The 19,215-nt window shown below is 49.7% G+C and overlaps 1 protein-coding gene across 1 annotated transcript; it reads right to left on the bottom strand.

The window, feature by feature from the left end:
• Positions 1-15,396: 15,396 nt before the first annotated feature.
• Positions 15,397-19,184, bottom strand: TIMM17B (translocase of inner mitochondrial membrane 17B). Its single transcript, XM_087860046.1, has 6 exons — positions 19,034-19,184; positions 18,069-18,168; positions 17,019-17,082; positions 16,077-16,205; positions 15,865-15,975; positions 15,397-15,773 (listed from the first exon to the last, which is right to left on the bottom strand). The coding sequence occupies exons 1-6, from the start codon at positions 19,057-19,059 to the stop codon at positions 15,685-15,687; spliced, it is 519 nt and encodes a 172-aa protein (XP_087716172.1). The 5' UTR covers positions 19,060-19,184; the 3' UTR covers positions 15,397-15,684.
• Positions 19,185-19,215: the final 31 nt, after the last annotated feature.

Below are 19,215 nucleotides of genomic sequence, written 5' to 3'. Positions count from 1 at the left end.
TGTTCACTGGGTGAGCACTCGCTACTGTGGGTGAGGATAGATACATAGATAAATAGATTTTACCCATATACTGTTCCAGAAAGGGTTTCAAGCCACTTAAAATGACACATCAAAGGAAACGAAACGAAAGTTTGGTAAAATTTGAGCATACATTGGGCAAAAAATGTTGGGAAGGGGATGTTAGTGGTTATTTCTGGGTGGGGAGATAAATAATTCACTCTCGCCTTTACACTTCTCTCTGTTGTCTGAAAAAATATTGCAATGAATATGGGTTACTATTATAATAAGATAAAAATAAAGATATTTTCATTTAGGAATTAAAACAAAGTATGGGGGCACCTGGGTGGCTCAGTCAGTTAAGCATCTGTCTTCAGCTCAGGTCGTGATCCCAGCGTCCTGGGATTGAGCCCTGCATCAGACTCTCTGCCCAGTGGAGAGTCTGCTTCTCCCTCTCCCTCTGTGCTCGTTCTCTTTCTCTCTCTCTCAAATAAATATCTTTAAAAAATAAAATAAAACAAAGTATGGTAACATGGCACAAATTAAAAGTGAAGAAAAGAAAGATCCATTTATGCTCCTGTGAGTGTATCTAATCCATTGATTCTGTCTCTGTCTCTTCGGTATTACAAACAACTTTACAACGAAAATCATTATACACATCCCTTTCCGGACCGGAAGATGATGTACCCAGTGCTGGTGTGATGGACACATGTTTAAGGTGGTTCCCATGATCCTCGCCTCATGGTGTCCACATTCTTGTGTAATCCCCTCCCCTTCGAAAGTGTGCATGACCAAAGCTGACCAGATGTATGTGATTACATGTACATAATTACATCAGAAATGAGGCTGGTGGGGCACCTGGGTGGCTCAGACGGTGAAGCGTCTGCCTTCGGCTCAGGTTATGATCCCAGAGTCCTGGGATTGAGTCCCGTGTCTGGCTCCTTGCTCAGCGGAGAGCCTGCTTCTCCCTTGCCTTCTGCCTGCTGCTCCCCTTGCTTGGGCTCTCCTTCTCTGTCAAATAGATAAATAAAATCTTTTAAAAAAATGAGGTTGGAACTGTTATGGGCGGGAGAGTCTGTGTTGGGCGAATGGAGGTGTTGGTTCTTGGATTTCCCATGAAAGATTAACATGCGGGTCCACACTCAAAGGCAGCCAGAAGGAAGGTAGCAAGCACGAAGCAGTGTATTAAGGACAATACACACTCCAGAATGGAGAATGGGCAGGCCCAGAGGTAGCAACTATACCAGGTTAAGGGATGTCTTTTCTTTTTATGGTTGTGTAGGTTATGGCTCATAGCAGGACGGTCTCTGACTGAGGTTGTTTCCAGTCATCTAAGGGACTCCTACCAGTTGGGAGGGGGAGTTTTTGGCCCTACAAGGTTCCTGCTGAAGCTGTTATGCTCATCTTTCCCTACAGTGCGGGGGGGGGGGCATTGAAACTGGGCATGGACTGGTGGCTGGACCCCAGGCCACCCTGGCGGTGTAATATATAATGTAAATATATTATAATAAAGCTATAGGTTACCCTATCCTCAGGTGGCCAGAAAGAGAGGTAGCCTCTAGGAACCGAAGGTGGCCTCCAGCTGACAGCAAGAAATCAAAGCCCCCAGTCCTTCACCTGCAAGGAACTGAATTCTGCCAATGGCCAGAGTGAGCTTGGATCCTTCCCCAGTCAGGCCTCATATGAGACTGCAGCCCTTGTCAACACCTTCATTTCAGCTTTGTGAGACCCTGAGCAGGGATCCCAGTTAAGCCACGTCCTGACTCCTGACCCACAGAAACTGTGAATTAATGTTGTTGTAAGTCTCTTGTTTTAAGCTGAGAAGTAACATATTATCAACAAACTAGGAATAGGGCGCCTGGTTGGCTCAGTCAGTTATGTGTCTGCCTTTGGCTGAGGTCATGATCCCAGGGTCCTGGGATCGAGTCCCGCATCGGCTCCCTGCTCAACAGGGAGTCTGCTTCTCCCTCTGCCTCTACCCCTCCCCTGCTTGTGCTCTCTTGCTCACTCACTCTCTCTCAAATAAAAAATAAAAAATAAATTTAAAAAACTAGGAATAGAAGAGAACACCCTCAGCCTGACAAAGGTCAAAACCCCACAGCTAACATCCCACTTAACAGTGAAAGACTGAAAGCTTTCTCGCCAGGGATCAGGATCAAGACAAAGATGTTCCAAGGGCCCCCGGCTGGCTCAGTCGGTAGAGCACGTGACTCTTGATCTCGGGGTGGTGAGTTCAAGCCCCACATTGGGTGTAGGGCTTACTTAAAAAAAAAAAAAAAAGATAAGGATGTTCCCTCTTGCTTCTATTTGACAGTGTACTGAAGGTTCTAGCCAGGGCACTTAGGCAAGAAAAAAAGGACTCTACAATGGAAAGGCAGAAGTGAAATTATTTCCATTTGCAAATGATGTGACCTCGTACATGGATAGTCTTAAAGAATCTACAACAGGGGCGCCTGGGTGGTTCAGTCGCTCGAGGTTTCTGCCTTCCGGCTCAGGTCATGATCCCAGGGTCCTGGGATCGAGCCCCGCATCGGGCTCCCTGCTCAGCCTGAAGCCTGCTTCTCCCTCTCCCACTCCCCCTGCTTGTGTTCCCTCTCTCACTGTCTCTCTGTCAAATAAATAAATGAAGTCTAAAAAAAAAGAATCTACAACAAAACATTAGAGTTAATAGATGAGACCAGCGAGGTTGCAGGATATAAGATCAATATTATAAAACTCAATTGTATTTCTATACATGAGCAATGAACAATTCAAAAATGAAAGAAAACAATTCCATTTGCAGGACCATCAAAAAGAATAAAAACACTTAGAAACAAATTTAACAAAATAACTGTAAGACTGTACCCTGAAAACCACAAAAACCATCTAACAGAAGCTCAAGTCCCACAATCACTTACTTCCAACACCCCTTTCTCAGATACTCCATGGTTCCCCATGGCGTGTGGCTTCTCTCTTGCAGCAAGCTAATAAACCCAATTTGGTTTGACTGCCCCTGTGTCCCTGACGGTCTCCGACTGATGGGCATTAACACAAATGGAGGAGGTTTCACTGAGATTTGGCAGAAACCCTCACTGCCCTACTCTGTGACCTTCAACTCAGTAATAGTGCACATATCTGAAACCCCTTGTGTCTCCAGCTAATGGAGTCACTTCCCTGCCCATGCTTGGCTTGGGAGTAAGTTCACAGTGACTTGAATAGAGATACTTCAATGAGGTCCTCTGCATTGGATTTCATAAGTTTGTTTTCCTAGGAATAAGGATCCCCCCAGACTTTGGTTATCTGATCAGATACATATTGTTACTTGGTAAAATTGTTTCCTAGCTTTCTACCACCTGTTCCTGTGGTCTGTCCAATTGTATATGTGAAACATGTAAGTGTTATATTTAGTTACATAGTTGAGGATTATTTGACCAAAAAAAGGAAAAGTCTACAGGAAGAGAAAGAGCATAGCCCTGACATTAATTCTCAAGCTGGCTCTGGGGGCTGAGGAGTCCTGGGTTCCTCAGACCAGCACCCTTTGGACAAACAAGCTTTGGCTTACCATTAGAAAATCTTACGTGGAAGCAGACTCAAGTAGATATTTGTACACATACGTTCATAGCAGCGTTATTCACACAGGTAAACATGGAAGCAACCCACGTGTCCATTGGTGGATGAATGGATAAGCAGAATGTGATATATACCTACAATGGAAGGAAATTCTGACACATGCTACAACATGGATGAACACCAAGGACATTATGCTAAATGAGATAAGCCAGTCCCCAAAAGAGGAATACTGAATGAGCCCACTTACACGAGGTACTTAGAAGAGTCAAAATCATAGAGACAGAAAGTAAAATGGCGGGTTACCAGAGGCTGGGGGGTGGGCAGAATAGGGAGTTAGTGTTTAAAGAGTACAGCGGTTCAGGTTTTTTAAAAAAGATTTTATTTATTTATTTGAGAGAGAGCATGCTCAAGCACGAGCGGGGGGGGGGGGGGCGCAGAGGGAGAGGGAGGGGCAGAGGCAGAAGCAGGTTCCCCGCTAAGCAGGGAGCCCGGCACAGGCTTGATTCCAGGACCCTGGGATCATGACCTAAGCCAAAGGCAGACCCTTAACCGACTGAGCCACCCACGCATCCCTGGAGTTTCAGTTTTATAAGATGAAAAGAGGTATGGAGATGAATGGTGACGATCACTGCACAATATTATGAGCGTGTTTAATACTACTGAACTGTACACTTAAAATGGTAAAGATGGTAAATTTTATGTTATGTGTATTTCACCACAATAAAACAAACAAACAAAACTTACATGAATTTCTTCTTCTTTCTTGTGTTTGTGTCCCTGAGAATTGCTTTGTTTAATTTCATCTGCTCAGAGTCAGGAGGGTTTTTCTTCCTGGCCCACAATCATGATGATTGGCCTTTAGCCAGAATCTGGAGACGCCAGTTACACAAGCAAACCCCCCCGCCCGGCCGCCGCCTTATGGAGCATTGCAATTTTCATGGGATCTTCTCAGTCTAAAACTGTGCCTTTCAGGCCAAGCACCTGTGTCCTTCATGTTTTTTCACCGGAATGTTAACACATATGTTTACCTAACTGGAACTGGCATAATTTCACCAGGGACATTTTGAAATTGCAGTAACTACTTTGGGAAACTTCTGCCATGAACAAGATTGTTCATCTGAGGGATGCCTTAAAACAAAAAGGGCAGCTGGGGCACCTGGGTGGCTCCGTGAGTTAAGCCTCCGACTCTTGATCTCAGCTCCAGTCTTGATCTCAGGGTCGGGAGTTGAAGCCCGGCATTGGGCTCCACACTGGGCGTGGTGCCTACTTAAAAAACAAAATGTATAAAAATTTTTAAAAAGGGCAGAAATCCACATGAAGAGATAGTTTGTTTCATCTATCTAAGAGAGGGATCATTGTGTTTAACAAAGGAGACACCCTTCTCTTCATTTCTGTATTTGGGGATTAAGGAGTGCTGACTTTTAAGATTTTATTTATTTGTTTGTTTATTTATTTATTTTAGAGAAAGAGAGAGAGCGCGCACTCGAGCTCGAGTGGGGGAAGAGCAGAGGGGGAGAGAGAGAGAGGAAGAATCTCAAGCAAGACCCCTTGATAAGCACGGAACATGTGGGGGTGGGGGTGGGGCAGGTGTCATCCCATGACCCTGAAATCACAACCCCAGCTGAAACCGAGTTGGACACTTAACTGACTGAGCCACTCAACTTTTTTTTTAAAGATGTATTGATTTATTTGAGAAAGAGAGCACGCATGTGCTCGAGCTGGGGGAGGGGCAGAGGCAGAGGGGGAGAAGCAGACTCCCCTCGGAGCATGGAACCCTACTTGGGATTGATCCCACAACCCCTAGACTATGACCCGAGTGGAAATCAAGAGTCAGCTGCCTACCTGACTGAGCCGCCCATGTGCCCCAAGGAGTGCTGACTTTTTAATACTATGCCTTGATAAAATTGTCAAGGGCCTAATTTATAGTTTAAATCAGCTGCGATAACACTGTTTTTTATTTTTCAAAGATTTACTTATTTATTTGAGACAGAGAGAGTGCACACGAGAAGGGGAGGGGCAGAGGGAGAGGGAGAAAGAGAAAGAATTCCAAGCAGACTCCCCACTGTGCATGGAGCCCAATGCAGGGCTACATCCCAGGACCCTGAGACCATGACCCCAACTGCAACCAAGTACCTGCCACCTAACCAACTGAGGCACCCAGGTGCCCCATCTTTTTAAATTTTTATTATTTTATGGGCCCTTTTGAGAGGGGGTTGAGGGGAAGAGGGAGAGAATCCTCTCGATCCCATGACTCATGAGATCAAGGCCTGAGCCAAATCAAGAGTTGGACTCTTTGGGGTGCCTGGGTGGCTCAGTCGTTAAGCATCTGCCTTCAGCTCAGGGCCTGATCCCAGGGTCCTGGGATCGAGCCCCACATCAGGCTCCTCCGCTGGGAGCCTGCTTCTTCCTCTCCCACTCCCCCTCTCTCGCTGGCTGTCTCTCTCTCTCTGTCAAATAAATAAATTAAATTAAAAAAAAAAGAGTTGGACTCCAACCAACTGAGCCACCCAGGCACCCCTATAATAACTCTGAGTATGTCGATGTCAGATTGTATTTTCCTGCAGCCAGAAGTTCTCCCCTCTACGTGCAGAGGGAACACAGCTAGCTTTTTATAGTGATGATTTCTTTTTTTTTTTAAAGATTTCATTTATCTATTTGAGAGAGAGAGCATGCACACAAGCTGGGGAGTTGGCAGCAGGCACAGGGAGAGGGAGAAGCAGACTCCCCGCTGAGCAGAGAGCCCGACGCGGGGCTTGAACCTAGGACCCCAGGATCATGACCCAAGCCGAAGGAGCCAAAGGCAGACACCCAACTGACTGAGCCACCCGGGGGCCCCTTACAGTGATAATTTCATGCTCATCGGAAGCCACTTCAGGAACCCTTATCAAAATGAACAAGTGAAGGAGATTTCTACACAGCTCGCTGCTACTTGACGTCGCCGTAAGGAGAATGGAAGGTAGCAAAGCTGCTTCATGGTCTTAGCCACAATAGCAGACATAAATTGGCCTTGATACTGATCCAACACTGATGGGGTAACTTTAAGGCCCTTGCTGAGATGGTCCCCTCGAATGTCATACCTCCAATGACACAATCATGGCAAAGACTGTAAAGGTAGGACGTGGATAGGAACCCAAGACTTGAGGCCCCTTTGAACACCTCCAAATGGGTTATGAGCATGTTCTGGCTGTGGTTTATTCTCCAGGCGAACTGAGCTTTTCATTGCCAGAGAGCTTTTGCTGTAAGGGTAGGGGAAATCGCTTGCTTTTGTATTTGACTCGGGGAGTCTCAACTTCTCTCTCCAGTAACAGGGACACACATTGCACTCACTTAAACAACTGCTATCTAAAAACTCTGTAAAGTTTTAACTTACAAACTCTACAGCTATCGTCATCCATAATGTTGAGAAAAAGTAGAGAGACTTAATGGAATTCTAAAACTAAAAGCAACAGGAAACAAACCGATGATTGCCAGAGGGGAAGGGGTGGAGGGAATAGGCACAAAGGGGTAGAGGGGAGGGGGACATACTGGCTTCCAGTTATGGAATGAATCGGTCTCGGGGATGAAAGGCACAGCACAGGGAACACAGTCAATGGTATTGTAATGGTGCCGTATGGTGACACAGGGTAGCTATATGTGTGGTCAGCATAGCATAACATAAAGAGTTGATGAATCACTCTGAATTACGATGTACACCTGAGACTAATGTAACAGTATATGTCAGCTAAACTTGAATTAGAAAAAAAATCAGGGCGCCTGGGTGGCTCAGTCAGTTAAGGGCCTGACTTCAGCTCAGGTCATGATCCCAGGGTCCTGGGATCGAGTTCCGGTGTCTGGCTTTGTGCTCAGCGGGGAGTCTGCTTGTCCCTCTCCCTTTGTCTCTCCCCCCCAACTTGTGCTCTCTCTCTCAAATAAATAAATGAAATCTTTTTAAAAAATCGAAACACTTCTGAGAAACCCTTAAACTTCCAGGGACTGAAGTTTGCCATTAGCCTTGATGGCAACAAGATCTCACCCCTCTGGGGACCATCTCTGGTTTACTTCTGAGCTAATAACAGACCACCTCACGTGTTTTGTAATTTCACTTTAAACACTAGATTCTACCCTATCACAGGCCAATGTGACTTCATACTTCTAGAGACTCCTATGAGGCCTCCAGATGTCTCCCCCAATAGGTTTGAGCTGCATTTACAAAATACCCACCTAGGGGGCGCCTGACTGGCTCAGTAGGTGGAGCGAGCATCTCTTTTAATCTCCTGAGTTCCAGCTCCACACTGGGTGTGGAGATTACTTAAAAAATAGGGGGCGCCTGGGTGGCGCAGCGGTTAAGCGTCTGCCTCCTGCTCAGGGCGTGATCCCGGCGTTATGGGATCGAGCCCCACATCAGGCTCCTCCACTATGAGCCTGCTTCTTCCTCTCCCACTCCCCCTGCTTGTGTTCCCTCTCTCACTGGCTGTCTCTTTCCTGTCGAATAAATAAATAAAATCTTTAAAAAAAAATAAAAAACAAATACCCACCTAAACAAAGCCTGCATGATCAAAGGGAACACTGCCTTCGAACTGCTTGAGAAAGACATTAATAGGCATCAAGCAGGATTCTTAGGAATTCTCTGGAAGCCAGTGACCTGAGAGGTGCAGAGGTTCTCCCTAAGATGACAAGATTAATTTTCTGAGTCTACAGCAGCACCCCTTTTTTTCTTTTTATCCCACTATGACTCTTTTTTTTTTTTAGATTTTAATTTATTTCTTTGAGAGAGAGTGAGAGCGAGAGAGATCACAGAGGGAGAGGGAGAAGCAGACTCGCCACTGAGCAGGGAGCCCAAAGCAGGGTTAGATCCCAGGAGCCCGAGATCACAACCAGAGTGGAAGGCAGACGCTTAACCAACTGAGCCACCCAGGCGCCCCTATCCCACTATGAATCTTGGCTATTACTGTATCTTGATACCCTCTGGTAACCAACTAAAATATCTTTCAGTATGATCTCCCTTACTTTTTTAAAAATTTAAATTCAATTTAATTAACATATAGTGTGGGGCGCCTGGGTGACTCAGTCGGTTGAGTGTCTGCCTTTGGCTCAGGTCATGATCCCAGGGTCCTGGGGTCGAGCCCCACTTAGGGCTCCCTGCTCAGTGGGAAACCTGCTTCTCCCTCTCCCACTGCCCCTGCTTGTGTTCCCTCTCTCACTCTCTTGCTGTCTCTCTCTCTTTTGAATAAATAAATAAATAAATAAATAAATAAATAAATAAATAAATAAAATATTTAAAAAACAATTAACATATAGTGTACTATTAGTTTCAGAGGTAGAGTTTAGTGATTCATCAGTTGCATATCACACCCAGTGCTTGTTCCATCAAGTACCCCCCCTAATGCCCATCACCCTGTTACCCTATCCCCCCACCCACTTCCCCAGATCTGTTAATTTCACCCTGTTACTTTTGACCTCCTATGGTCTCCCTCTGGCACTTAAGGAAAAAACAAAACCCTCTTGGGTGTTTTCTCAGACCATGGCTGCTATTCTGAATTTGATTTCTCTCTCTCTCAACCGCGCGCGCGCGCGCGCGCACACACACACACACACACACACACACACACACACACAAACTCATCCACCTGACAAAAATTTCATAGCTGTTCTTTTAAATACCTCTGAAGGTAGCTTTCTTTTTTTTTTATGGGTCCCTTCTTGTACTAACATTTCCCTCAAAAAAAATTAATCCCAAACCTTGATCTTGTAAAAATTGGACACTGGCCTCACAGAATGCTTCTGCTGAGGTCATGACAACCCTATCAGCAAAAGCCCTAAAACCATGAGGAACGGGGGTTGGAATCTTTTGTTCTTAGAAACATTCTAGGCTGTTTCGCTGCTACTGGTTAATGCCGCTCTAGAATTTTCCCCTCTAGAGGGCTATAAATTGCCTTTTCCCTGCTGAAATAAGTGATACAGATATTCTCAATACAGTGTGTGCTCCACGAGGGTACTTAGCCTCTACTGAAGCAGAGGCCCCGCTTCCACCTGCTGGCTGCAGCGCGGCCTCAACCTGTCTATTTGGGGTAAGTGTTTCAGACATTCAGATACTTAAAACTACCACCCTCCTGTGGACCATGTTTCCCTGAGGCCATCCAATGAGGCAAGCGAAAGCTCCTCGGAACTGCCAGCAGAAACAGCGCGCTCGCGGCGCCTGGGTGGCTCAGTCGGTGAAGCATCTGCCTTCGGCTCAGGTCGTGATCCCGGGGTCCTGGGATCGAGTTCCGCGTCGGGTTCCCTACTTGGCGCGGAGCACGCTTCTCCCTCTCCCTCTGCCTGCTGCTCCCCCGCTTGTGTGCTCTCTCTCTCTCATAAATAAAATCTTAAAAAAAACCAAACAAAACAAAAAACACAGCTGGCTCCTTCTTCATGGCGGGTGCTGTTCCCACAGTGGAGAAAGTAGAATTGGAAAGGTGGTCCCGAACTCGTCTCTGACCTTAGCGGATGTCACACACGACACCATTTCTACTCTAGAAGCCCAACTAACCAGTTAGCCAGAACTGTCACGAGCCATCTCATAACCTCGGATTTCTTCTTGGCTAGTGAAGGAGAAGGGAAAGGGGGAGATGATGCTTCAGGGAACACTTCTTGCAGAACTTGTAGAAATACTACAGGTCAGGTAAAGAACTTCCTTATGAGACTAAAAGAAAAAGCCTCCTGGCTCTCCAGACACCACCTGGACTTTGGGACATGTTTCCATGGCCTGAGCGTGGTCATCTAGGCCCCGGTCTCCGAGGCTTATTCTGAAGACTCATCATCGTCTTGTGTTTGGTAACTACTGGTGGTACGTTTGGCGTATGGATCCTGTCCAGAGTCTTCAAAGCCACGGCGCAGCCCTGGTCACGTCAGGGGTTCAACACAAACACATCTAACACAAACCCAAATGCCGTAATGTCTTTCCTTAACTGAGATGCCCCAGGATTCTTGGTGTGTATTCTCCCTCGATGCAATGAGCTAATATACCCAGCTTTGTTGAATCACTGGTGTGTTCCTGGTGGTCTTTGGCTGAAGTCCGAGGACATTATTTACTTAAAAAAAATCCAAGAGAACCGGGGCGCCTGAGTGACTCAGTCGGTTGAGCATCGGACTCTTGGTTTCTGCTCAGGTCATGATGTCAGGGTCATGAGATCCAGGCCCGAGTTGGGTTCTGTGCTCAGTGCAGAGTCTGCTTGATAGCCTCTCTCCCTCTCCCTCTGCCCTTCCCGCTCGTGCTGTCTCTAAAATTAATAAACATATATTTTTTTAAATCCAAGAAAAGCATCCAAAACTTTTAGACCTAATAAGAAAAGTGAGCAAAGTGGCCAGAAACAAGACTGAATGTGAAATTCAATAGCCTTCCTTTACAGACACTTAAAAAAGTTTTTTAATGTAATAGAAAAGGACATTGTTCATCATGGTAAGAAAATCCATCAACTTCCTGTGATTACCTTGAGCAAGAAAAGTATGAGCTCCACACATTTTTACTGAAGAAAAGAATAAGTGGCCTGAATGAATGGAACAAGATGTTGTGTTCCAGGCATGAAGAAACAACACTGGAGAAATGGGTCCCCAAATTAATCTATATAGTCAATTTAACACAAGTAGGATTCTTTTTTCATCTCCTAAATTATGAAATATCTTCAAATGGACAATAATCTTTTTTTTAAAGATTTTATTTATTTATTTGACAGAGATAGAGACAGCCAGCGAGAGAGGGAACACAAGCAAGGGGAGTGGGAGAGGAAGAAGCAGGCTCACAGCAGAGGAGCCTGATGTGGGGCTCGATCCCAGAACGCTGGGATCACGCCCTGAGCCGAAGGCAGATGCTCAACCGCTGTGCCACCCAGGCGCCCCTGCCTTGCATCTTTTTATTCATTCCTTATGTGATTAGGGATCCATGAACTTCATATATTGTTTGTATGTGTTTATTACAAATACCGTACTCTACTCTACACAGCAGTCTTGGCCTTTCTTCTGTGTCATACTGCAAGCTCGAGAATGATCCATGTTGATACATGTGGCTCTAGCTCGTATTTACCTCTTTAGTGAGATATCCATACAAAAAGTACACGTTAGAAGGGTCTGATCTGATGAAGGTTCTCAAACTGAATGCACATGACCATCTCACAAGATGCCTGTGTGAATGCCCAACGTTGCTGCCAACCTGATCCCCACAAAGTCAGTCCTTGAGATTATTACTTTAACAAAGGGGGCTCAGAAATTGTTGCGTTGGCCTGTGAAAATATTCAAAGGGCACCTGTAATGCTGACTGATAATGTGTCAGAAATTATGGTGCGAAACACAACTCTAACCACTATAAATAAGGATAAAAATGCCAACTTCGCCACTTTCAGGCAGCATAGCCATGGGCGAGCTGCTTTACCTCTTCGTGCCTTGGAGGGTAACAAAAGGACGTTTCCTCTGTCCCCTCAGAAGGGATCACTGGCACATCCTTCCTCTTCCACATGCTATATTCTGATGACACTGTGGATTCCCCAGAGATGGCTCCCATCGGTCAGCTGCGGAGGTTGGCCCCAAATGGGCTCCTTGACGCCATCCTCGACAACATCAGAACATTGCTCTCAAAAGGTGTATCCCCAGGGGAGGCTGCCCTCCTCCCACCCACTTCGATGACCTGGGGTGCTGACCTGGGGCTGGCGGAGCTGCCCTGCCCAGTCAGACCCTGTTCTCCAGCTGCCACTAAGAAAACAAAGGAAGTAAGAACACTCAGACCAGCAACCCCCAAATGCAGGGTAAGAAGGTACGTGTGTCCAACTCTCATGTCTCTCTTGCTTTCTCTCTCCCTCTCTCTGCTTTCTCTCACTTCTTTGTTCTGACTCTGTCTGCCCATTTCTCTCCCCCACCCACACTGTCTCTCTGACTCTCCCAATTTTCATGTCTATCTCCCTTCTTACATTTTCTTTTCCCATCTTTTTCACTTGTCCTACCGTTTCTTTTCGCTTTCTTGGCATCTCTTTCTCTGCATCTCTGTCTCTCTTTTGATATCTCTGTAAACTCTGGCTTCACTTTGTCTTGGTCCCTCTCTTGGGCTCTGTCCCAATTCCTTCTATTCTCTCTCTGCGTCTAATTTTCCCGTGTCTCTCTTCCCGGCCTGCCAGGGTCTCTGCCCGAGGCAGTGATTCCCCATCCCACTGTCAGGGCTGGACCCCATCATACTTCCCTGATCCTTTCCATCTCACTAACCCTCCTTGTCCACCAAATATTTCCCCACCCACCTGCCCCATGCACATCGCTGGATGGCAAACCCAGGTGCCCCAGGGAGTGTGCCAGCCACCAGACAGGGAGACTGAAGGAGAGAAATGGGGAAGGAGGGCTGAGAGACAGATCAAGACAGATGGAGGCCAACTTGGGGCTCAGGGGGTGGGGGAAGGAAGAACCGGAGGGAGAGGCACAAAATCCTGGTGGGAAGCAGGTGGGATTGAATCAGAGATGAGAGTGAGAGAGACAGCCAGAGGGAGAAAGGATGCAGGCCGGGTCCTTCAGCCCAGCTCAGGACTACTGTGCCCCCTGGCCGTCCCTGCGGGTGCCTCCATCTGACACTGAGGGTCTTCCCACGTCCCCACCTGCATTTTTTTCTTTTTTCTTCCCTCTCTTTTTTAAAAATATTTTATTTATTTATTTGAGGAAGAGCGAGCACGAAAAAGGGAGCAAGCACGAGTCGGGGGGGGGGGGCAGAGGGAGAATGGGGAGAAGCAGGCACCAGGCTGAGCAGGGAGCCGGTTGTGGGACTCGATCCCAGGACCCTTGGATCACGACCTGAGCCGAAAGCAGACGCTTCACTGACTGGGCCTCCCAGGCGTCCCCCCACCTGCATTTCTGACTCTCACACAGCTTCTCGTTTCTGTCTCTTTTCATGAATCTCTTGTCTCTTTCTGCCTCCAGCTCTTCCTAAGTCTCCATCTCCCTTTGGGTTTGTCTCTGGGCTTCTATTTCTCTGTTTCCGTCTCACTCCCGCCTCTCCCGGTCTCCGTAGTCCCTCCCGATGGAAACTGCCTGGGGTCTGACCCCGCATTTCCTTCTTTGGCTGAGAAGCTGCCTGCGGGCTCAGACCCGACCTGACTGCTCCCCCGTGCCCCGGCTCCAGCTCCCGGGACCTGGGCGACTCCGGGCGCCAGGCCCTCCACGGAGGCTGGACACCTCTCACCCGAAGCCGCGAGCCTTGGTTGCTGAGCCGGGTCGCTGGCTATTCACCCCGACACCGGCCCCGCCTCCTGAACCAGCAGCCGGAGGAGCCAGAGCTCGAGGGCCTGAAGGTTGCCATGAACCGCGCCAAGGCCCCGCGCGTCCCAGGCCTCCCGGGACCAGAGACAGTGAACGGGGTCCTGGGGGGCGGAGGGCCCTCGGGTTTGGGTGCATCTGCGGGGGTGGAACCTTCAGGAGCGGGAGGGGGCGGGGCCTGAAGCCGGCAGAGGTTCAGTCTAGAGGCTGGGGAGGGCCGGGAAGCTGCAGATGGAAGGGGCCTGTACGAGCCTAGCCCATTTGGAGGGGACCAGGGAGATACAGTAGGGTCGTGGCCTCAGAGGAGCCGGAGTTGATAGATAAAAGCGGTAGGGCCTGCAGGATCCTTAGAGGACAGGGAGGAGAGACAGGAGGGGGCCGGGGCCCACACATACAGGACTGTGGGTACCACAGCTGCCTGCGTGGCGTGGAGCCTGCGGACTGGTGCATGGGCAGGCTGGGAGGCGCTGGCAGGGAGGTGTTTGATAGGAGCAGGATGGGGCCTGAAATATGGGGGGCAGGGGGAGGGGGGCAATGGAGCCTGGTAGTGAAGAAGGGGTCTTGCAACAGAAGTGGCCCAGAAAGGATCACAGTCTGGGAGACCCTGGGCCCTAAACCGACGTGCCCCTGGAGCTCCACTTGAGGCCGGGCCGGGGCCCTGCGAGGGCTGTGCGCACAGTGCCGGAAGCCCTCCCCCACCTTGCTTCCCTGGAGTCTCCACTGAGGCAGCTGCCCACTGCCTGGCAGCAAGGCACGCAAGCAAGCCGTGTCTTAGTTCTCCCACCACGGAGGTGTCGAGGCTGTTGGGAGGTCAAGGACTCTGTATTTTTACCCCCAGGAAGCAATTTTGTCTAAAGACATCACCTCTTTGTAAAGGCTTGCACAAAAAGAGTTCTTAGGTCGCCCGGCAGGCCATCTGCACCCCAGTAGTGACAGCGTTGGCCCCATAATGTAGGGGTTTGCATGGAAGAGACAGCATTTGGGGCCAATGTCCCTCCAGGAAAATCTCTTTCCCATCACGCCCCCACCCCAGTATGAAAACTCCTTTCTGGTTATTTATGGTTGCCCTTAAAAGAATTGCAATGCTGAACATCACGGAGAAACAGCTCTGTGGTACCGAAGAGGAGACCGACACAGGGCATCTTCCTCAAGAAAGCTGGATCCTTCTGAGCCCTACTTCCACCCCCGGTCCATGGTGAGGCCACACACAGGGAGAGGACATTCGCAAATGGGGTGACTGGGATCCAGAAAGCCAGAATTCACTGTGAGGTCAGATTTCCCAGCCTTGGCAATGGGGGCATGGGAGGGGGTCAGGGGTGCAAGGTGCAGAACTACCCTCCCTTCCCCACCCCAGTAATCCTTCTGTTCGCTCACTTCTTTCCCAAGCCTGTTCCTCTGTCTGCCTACGATTCATCACTTGGCCCCCGCACACCCTTATTCATGTACCTATTTGCATCTTGATTCATTTCCCCTCCTGCTCATTCATCCCACATTTACTAGAGCCCACTCTCTGTGGGGCTCCAAATCCTAGGGCTTCTGAGTCCCCGAGGAGGGCTCTGTCCCTGGTTCTAAGGAGGGGCTCCCACGCATGGCTCAAGGAGTACAAACACAGGCATTTCAAAACTGGCTTTAAATACTCATCAGGGCGCCAGGAAAAGGGGCTGGGGTGAGAACTTGTTACATGTGAATTTGGGGTTGGGGTGCCCTGAGAGAGAAGGGGACCCATCCGTCAGGGCAGCTGGGATGCCCCACCCCCCACCCTGGGACAAGGGAGCAGAGTAGAGGCCCTCTCTGGAGGGTCCCAGGGCCAACTGGGAGCCAGCCCTCCCTTCGAGGTAGATCATCGGGGAGGGAACGGAGGAGGAGCTCCCACGGTGGTGATGACAGGCAGTCACTTCCTTAGTGGTACTGCTGATAGCTGGGATAGCCTGGGGCTGGGGTACCCTCCTTAGGGGGCAGCTGGCTGGGGTCCTCCAGGAACGGGGGTGCTGGAGAGGAAAGAATCAGGTAAGGGTGAGAGGCGACACATAGGCAGAGCGTTTCACACCTCTCCCTAACCAGCATCTGCCAGGTACTCACCATTGCGGAACTGCTGGGCAGTGTAGCGAGTAAGGAGGATGCCAACACCCTCTATAAGGGCCAAGAGGATGCCCCCCATCATTGCTGAGCCCACCATGGCCAATGGGCCACCTGGAGAGTGAAGAGGGAGGGAGAAAGAGGTGAGGGCAGGCAGAACAGGGCGGAAGGGGCTGGGGGCTAGGGGCTGGGGGCCGGGGGCCCGGGGCACTCACTGCGGGCTGCCAGCACAGCCCCGGTCAATGCTCCACTGGTGATGGAGTTCCAGGGATCTTCTTTGCCCCGCAGGCGCACTAGGCCACAGTCGATGGTGGAGAACAGGCCCCCCCACACCGCGAAGCTACCTGCAGGGAGACCGAGGGTGAATCAGTGTTCCTGAGGAATCCCAAAAAGCCACAGCTCAGGGTCTGGGGCCTTCCAAGGCCAGAACGCTCTGGGGAGAAAAACGCAGACACAAAGGCAGAAAGAAAATTCCTGGGGGATATTCCCGGACTGCCCCTGTGGCTGCTCATTTGTCAAGTGATCTCTAACTGCCACCGGCATTCCCCTCACCCCTGTAGGGGTCTGACAAGTGTTTACAAGCAGATTTATCTTCTGTGTAGCTTTTAACAGAGCAACTCTGATCTTCCTAACCATCACACCGAGCTGGACTTCTGATCTTGGTTTAAGGGAGACGAAAACAGGTTGTGAAAGTTGGTTAACACTATGAGAGTTAAAGTGTTTACTGAGGCTTTGCTGTGTGCCAGGACCTGTGCTAGGCACTGAATATTATTTGACTTCTGAAGTCTTAAACTTGTTAATATTATTAAAGTGCTTAGCAGAGCAACCAGCACTCAGTCAGTCCTCTGTAAATGACGTAATGACATAACTTACAAAACAATTTCGGTGGTTATTGCTATCATCATCCCCATGTTACTGATGAGGTTTGGAGAGGTGAAGCCACGAACTCAAGTCGTGGAAGATCCGGGGCCTGGATTTAAACTCGGGAATCCACATTCCTGCCCCTCCATATTAAATTATTGGGAAATATCACTGTCCTGGAAGTCCCAGGCAGAGCTGGGGCTGGAATGTGGACCCCTCAATTTGCAGTCTAGAACCACAGGAGTGACCACCCCCAACTCTGCATCCCAACTTCTAGGTCTCTCCAAGCCTCTCACCTCCAATCTGGGGGGCTCGGATCCTCACAGCGTTGACACTACCTCTCAATCGGTGCCGAATCCCCTGGGAAAAATGAGGAGGCAGGGAGTCAGAACAGGAATGAGGCCCCTGGCACACAGGGTTTCTATCTCTTAAGACAGGGACCACGATGGGTCAGGGGTATCAGGAGTACAGACATGAAGCAGGGGCCAAGAACCTGGAGGCTGGGGAGCACACTAACATGGGTGTTCTCGGCTGTAGGATGAGAAGTTCTCATTCACTCAATGATTACTAGCACCTGTGTGCCAGGCACCATGCTGTGATGCAGGGATGGTGAATGAGACAGGCCTAGCCTCTGCCCTCAGAGCTCACATTACAGTGGGAGACACAGATCCCCAGCAGAGGTACAGATCAACAAGATAGCTTCACGCAGCAATACAGATCTTGGAGGAAATAGCATCAAGAGACATGATAATGACTGGGACTCTAAAGGAGGCGGCATTTTTGCTGAGACCTTGAAGATGAGAACAGGAAATCTGGGCAAAGATCCAGGGAAGAGTTCCAGGGAGTTGAGGGAAGGGACAGGACTAGATATATAAATTGCAGAGACCTTGGCAAATGGATGGCATTTAAAGCCATGACGTTTGATAAGATCTTGGAAGAGGGTGGGCAGAGAGAGAAAGAGAGACAGAAAATTGATTAGGTTACATTAAAAGCATTTTCTTAGGCTGTACTCCTGCCGGTTAAACTCCTGTCACTTCCCTGTATCCAGGTAACCTGCCTCTGGGGAAAATCCCTCTGGCTTTGCACATACATTTAGGATTTGGTAAGGACGGTTTTGACAGCATGGCATTTCCACAGAGGAGCTCCAGCTGGGTGGTAGGGGCGAGGGACACAAGGCCATGTTTGCAGTTCTCCCCAAACCACAGATCCTGGAGCCAGGCCTGACACATAGTAGGCTAGCAGGCACCACAATGAGTAAGTCAAAGCAGCTCCAAGCAGTTTTCAGCGCAGTATCCCGTGTGGGCAGGGCAGGACCCCCGCACCACCCAGGGAAAGCCATGACTCACAACAGGGGCGTTGCGGAAGCCCTTGATGGCCTGGAACACTCCACCGCCGATGACACCCATAGTGAAGGCTCCACCGCAATCGTCCACAATTCGCCATGGGCTGCAAGCCGGAAGGGGAGGGTGGGGTTAAGTGAGCCCCTCTTCCCCCGCCATGTTGCATGGACTCTTTCCAACTGGGAGAAGCCAAATCACTCGAATGGGAAACAGCATTTCAGATATTACTTTCCCCCTCATTTCTTTAAGAAATGGTGCAAGAGGGGAAAAGCATTAGTCTTTACCCTGTCCGCCCCTTCCCTCGCAGCCAACCAAGGAATCCGCCAACTGCTTTCCTACTACCAAAGATTCAATGAACTGATACATGCGGAGTTGGCAAGTTTAGATCAGCGCTGTGAAAGTGTTAATTTGCTAGTACTGTTATTAAAGCAGGACGGGGTCGCACCCCCATCTCCGACAATGAGCACGTCCGACCAAACCCCCGCCCTCTTCCCTCTTTTTTAACCGGCCCCAATTGGGAAAAACCAAGAGCAGAGGGTGGGGAGGATCCAGCTCGTCCACAATAGGCTCACCCAGGCCCCACCCCATTCACTAAAGCGACCTGGGAAAAGCCACGCGTGGTAACCCTGGGGATTTCCGCTCGACAACCGCCACCACCCCCCGGCTGGAATGGATTCGGCCAGCGTGTAGCTTTCGGTTAACAAAGAGGGACTGGGGAGATACGGAGTCAGGGGAAACTTGGGAGTGGTTGGTCCTGCACCGCACCTTCTCCAGGCACACGGCAGCGGCACCTCTTAACGGAACCCGACTGAGAGGAACGAAACGGAGGGGAGCGGAAGGAGACCACAAATGTCTAACGGTCTCCCGAGTCTGGGATGTGGCGCGGTGTGGCCGGCGCCTCCCCCGCCCGCCTCCCACAGCTGGCCGTGGCGCCGCAGCAACAGTCCCGGGGCCTGTGCCCATCGCCGTACCAAGGCTCCCGAGCGTACTCCTCCATGGCGCCGGCGTCCGGCCGCGCAGTCTGCCTAAACCCCGGCCGGCCACGCCCCCACTGTAAACGCACACAGGCGCTCGAGCGCTCCACCTATTCCAGGCCAGCGATTGGGTCGCTTCCCGCCTGTCAGGCCAGGGCCGCGCTCTCATTGGCCAGCCA

Source organism: Ursus americanus, chromosome X (genome assembly GCF_024610735.1).
Source record: "Ursus americanus isolate L20-20 chromosome X, mUrsAme1.1.p, whole genome shotgun sequence".
Taxonomy (NCBI): domain Eukaryota; kingdom Metazoa; phylum Chordata; class Mammalia; order Carnivora; family Ursidae; genus Ursus; species Ursus americanus.
The sequence above is the reverse complement of the archived record's forward strand: the minus strand, read 5'-3'. Positions and strand labels throughout refer to the sequence as shown.

Excerpts from the sequence above, each read along its gene's own strand:
- TIMM17B (XM_087860046.1), bottom strand. The coding sequence starts at position 19,059 with ATGGAGGAGTACGCTCGGGAGCCTTG. Across the intron at positions 17,083-18,068 it reads GCTTCCGCAACGCCCCTGTT|GGGATTCGGCACCGATTGAG; the intron begins GTGAGTCATGGC and ends CATTTTTCCCAG. Across the intron at positions 15,976-16,076 it reads GGCTGTGCTGGCAGCCCGCA|GTGGCCCATTGGCCATGGTG; the intron begins GTGAGTGCCCCG and ends TTCACTCTCCAG.